The sequence below is a fragment of the Cheilinus undulatus genome, linkage group 2, assembly GCF_018320785.1.
Source record: "Cheilinus undulatus linkage group 2, ASM1832078v1, whole genome shotgun sequence".
NCBI lineage: Eukaryota > Metazoa > Chordata > Actinopteri > Labriformes > Labridae > Cheilinus > Cheilinus undulatus.
In genome coordinates, this window is record NC_054866.1 from 29,477,494 (window position 1) to 29,481,638 (window position 4,145).

The 4,145-nt window shown below is 40.6% G+C and overlaps 1 protein-coding gene across 1 annotated transcript; it reads right to left on the reverse strand.

Annotated features, from left to right (window-relative positions):
* Positions 1-1,289: 1,289 nt before the first annotated feature.
* On the reverse strand, positions 1,290-3,799 carry si:dkey-202l22.3 (7 transmembrane receptor domain-containing protein). Its single transcript, XM_041813236.1, has 3 exons — positions 3,328-3,799; positions 2,515-2,912; positions 1,290-1,511 (listed from the first exon to the last, which is right to left on the reverse strand). The coding sequence occupies exons 1-3, from the start codon at positions 3,788-3,790 to the stop codon at positions 1,290-1,292; spliced, it is 1,083 nt and encodes a 360-aa protein (XP_041669170.1). The 5' UTR covers positions 3,791-3,799.
* Between the last annotated feature and the right edge of the window lie 346 nt (positions 3,800-4,145).

Sequence of the window (4,145 nt, forward strand, 5' to 3'; positions counted from 1 at the left end):
CATCACTGTGTTTTATTTTCTATATATTTACTTTTGTTCCTGCCTACAAATAGTGTAGTTCATCTTTAATGGGGCGTTAGGTTTTGAAAATAAAAAGTTTGTCACACATGTTGATACTTTTGTTGTGTGTCAGCATTGTTTATAGCCTTTTAGTGGCAAAGGAAACAATAAAAGCTTTAAACTATGAATAACAAATTGAAAAGAATTAATGCAGTGTAAATAACATTTAAATCACATTAGTCTGTTCTCTCTTAGTGGTAGGCATATTGAGAAATTGACATGATATCCAGGCCTTGACAAGCAAAGAAAACATTAATCACTACTGATGGGAACAAAACAGCAGCATGCAGTGATGCTTACGTGTGACTTTATTGTTCATGCTCTGAATACTAAGTTGGTCATTATGCCAGTATTGTTTACCACACAGATGCAAATTATGGAGACTTTGTTGATCAGCTAACACCTTTTTGAACTTACAAATATTACAAAATGAGGTTGCAAGGTGGCTCATAAAGTGCAGATTTAATCCCGTAGAGCTGTACAGATCTGTTTCAAACAAATGTATTTATCCACGTGCATAACGGCACAAAAAATTTAAAAGAATACATACAGCAAATCACATTAAATATAGCTGGTAATATATATTTTAACATGTAAACCAAATACAATTTATGCAATGGCCAAACCAGAAGTGACACCTGAAAGCAAAGACATTCATAATTACAGTTCACGTCCTCATTTGCCTCTAGCTCTCTCCTGGTGAGAAGAGTTCATGGTTTGGTCACCTCTCTAGAGCAAAGCATTCACTGTTCAAGTGTGACCAGAGCTGTAAGCAGACTAACCATCCCTCTAGCAAAGTCTGCTGGAGAGCATCTCTTTTATGGGTCTATTTGTGCCCCTGCTGGCCTTTTTTAAAGCTGCAGGATCTGCTAGATGTCTCTCAGCAGCCTGGCTGCCCATGAAAAACATCCCATTGCATTGTTTAATCTTTTCATCATCACACTGAAACTGCAGCCTGGTCTGGATTGGTTTCTTTTTTCTGTATGTCATAGATGACCCTATGTACCACTGCCTCTGGTGACTCTTTAAAACAGACAACTGAATGTTTTGGATGACAACATGTTGGCTAAAATGCAGAGGTCTGGTTGTGAATAGATATTGAGCAGCTGGTTCTTTTCCCTGGACTCTGCAGGCTTTAACATTGATGTTGGGGGTGCAGGTGTTGTATAAATTGGGTGAAAAAAAAAGACTTTGCTCAGCAGCTTTACCACAGCAGTCATGGTCAGAAATTAGCTCCTTGAAGTCGATCTTTCCACCATCCCTCTGTGGCGGCAAGGACACAAGTACCCTTTTAAGTGCATGCGCACCTTGCTGTGCAGGGAGGCGTAGATGAAGGGGTTGTAGCAGGCAGAGCTCATGGCCACTAGGTGACAGCAGACTTGTAGGACATTAATGTAGCGCTTTCCAATGATGTGGAAATCTGGATCCAGATCCAGCAACAAGTTCAGCACCTAGAAAGAGACATGGAGCAAGCTTATTGAAAAGATAGGTCAGTAGATGGTGTCAGAAAATATGAGGAGAGCAGAAAATGATATACAGGAAAGAAGTCAAAGATCGGATTGACATGTGGATATATCCAGTATGGGCTGTCGGCGCTCAGTGAAACTCTTTCCTTCTGCACCATAAACCTTTTGTCCATAGATGTGAAGTTGAAATCATAATTTGTTTGTACATGGCACATTGTAGATATAATGAAGCATAATTCATGCAGAACACGGAAGTCATACGCCCAGCCAGAATCAGCTGGTGGCCAGCTAATCCAAATCATCCCCTACCAGCTCCCATAGCCAATCACACCGCTTGTATATGAATCTGACGTACTTCTAACTAAACCCTGCTTGCATTAATGCTGATGCACCACGCTGCTGCTTTTGCTGCTGGCAAAGCTTAACATCCTCCACCCCAGCCTCTTCCCTTATAGCATAAAACCTGTTGCACCCTCATATTCAGATTGATGCTACATTGTCATAAATGTATCTCCATATGGGGGTTTCTAGCTATGCACTCCCTGAAAAGTCAAAGCATGCTGCTTGATTAATCCAGGGAGAATCTTTGGGCCTTTGAGCCTTCTCTGCCAAGTAAAACAGTGTATCTATATTGCAATAAAATGGTTAAATGTATGATGAGAGTGTCCCTAACTGACATGATGTTTGTTTGTACAAAATTAGCAGATCAAACCCTCCTGATCTAAATGATGTATAAAATTGAATTATTTCACAGGTCGTTAAGGCTTTACTTTGCTGTACTGGAGTTAATAGTGTTTTTTCCCAGATGAATATGGCTGTGAAAATGATCTCATTCCCATATCTTCCAACTTGAGGATCATCCTTTAATTGAACTGAGCAGGTTATGTTGTGGAGTGTGGGTTTAAAATAATGTAGCTGTTGATTTCAGTTGGATTAAATTAGAATTCAGTCTGAGTTTTGTCTGTAACATTGTGGATGTAAGACTCACCTGAAGGGGCAGCCAGCACAGGGCAAAGGCCAGCACTGAGGCTACCAGCAGAGAGAAGGTCTTCTTCCTCCTTTGGCTCCAGCGCTGCTGGCTATTGGACAGCTCCCCAGGCACTGAATAGCGTTTTAGGCTAACGGTGATAGCACAGTAAGATAAGCTGACAGACAGCAGCGGGATCATATATGAGGCTATAAGAATGAAGCATGAGTACAGAAGCCGCAGGTTGCCACTATTTGGCCAGAACTCTTCACAAACAACAAGGTCCATGCCGCTGGGACGTAGATCCAGATAACGCGTGTAGAGGGATGGAGGCGCAGCAAGGGCCAGTGATAAAAGCCAGACACCCACAGTCACCGCACCACAACCCCATAAAGAGATCCTCCTCCTTACTGGGTGAGCTGAGACAGAGAGGAAAAGAAATGCATTGAAGGCATAGGAGGTAAATCTTCAAAGCAGTTTTTTAATACATCAAAGCCTCAATGTTAATACAACATTTTAGCAAGGTCTTATAATAGATTCAGTTTTAATGAATGTTGAAAATTGCTGCTGTTTTGTGTTGATCTCATTTGTGCTGATATTACGCAAATTCAAAACAAGTCATAATGCAGAACTAAAAAAACAACCAAAGCCTGCTACTGAGCAAAAACGTGACACACAGAGAAACAATTCCATCAAAAGCCAAACAACAGGGAATTAATGAACAACACCAAGTCAAAATCACACAAACACTGATTTTTTTTTTTTTAAATACTGGAAAACATGGTTTAAAAATACATCTACTAAGTATTATAATGACAACTGTCAGGTCCTTACCCACAACAATATAGCGGTCCACAGCAATAGCGGTTAGTGAAAGCACCGATGCAAACACTGTGGCACATTGCAGCAAAGGGACCAGGTGACAGAGAGGTCTCCCAAAGGCCCAGCCCTGGCTATCAAAGGCGTACGACACAGTGAGTGGGACACAGCTCAAGCACATCAGCAGGTCTCCAGCCGCCAAGTTACCAATGAAAAAGTTTGTGGCGTTGTGAAGTTTCTTGTCAGCCAAGATGCAAGCCAATAGGAAGGAGTTTCCAACACCAGCCACGACCACTATGAGGCTGTAAAGAGGCAGGAAGAGAGGTTTGAAGCGCAGTAGAAGCTCCATGCCTTCAAACATATCCAGAGGCTCACTGTGGTTGAGTCTGTGGCTTTCACTGCCTTCTAATCTCTCCTGTTCCCTCTCATTGCTGATGTTACCGAGCAAATTGAAGTCCTCCTTTATGAAGATATCCATATCTCTGGAGGCCAACCTTCAAATAAGGGAGAATTTGATTAACAATAGATCAGTAAACATTAAATTTAAACTCATTAAGGATCAACGGATAACTAATTTGATTGTTTTAAGTTGTCTCACAACCACACATAGCAACAATTATACAATTTTCTTCTTTTACTCAAGTTAATAGTTAATAGTTAATAGTAACACCCAAAGAGGGGTTATCTTTCTCTTATTTCCCCCTCAAATAAGTTAATCTGTGCTTATTATGATAACAAAGCAATAGAATTTTCAATTATTCATGTTTGAAAACCATCTGTAGCAACTGCAGGACAATAAAAGGAAAATAAATTGCCTTTAAAAGACTGATTTG

Excerpts from the sequence above, each read along its gene's own strand:
- si:dkey-202l22.3 (XM_041813236.1), bottom strand. The coding sequence starts at position 3,790 with ATGGATATCTTCATAAAGGAGGACTTCAATTTGCTCGGTAACATCAGC. Across the intron at positions 2,913-3,327 it reads GGACCGCTATATTGTTGTGG|CTCACCCAGTAAGGAGGAGG; the intron begins GTAAGGACCTGA and ends TCTCTGTCTCAG. Across the intron at positions 1,512-2,514 it reads TGTGCTGGCTGCCCCTTCAG|GTGCTGAACTTGTTGCTGGA; the intron begins GTGAGTCTTACA and ends GTCTCTTTCTAG.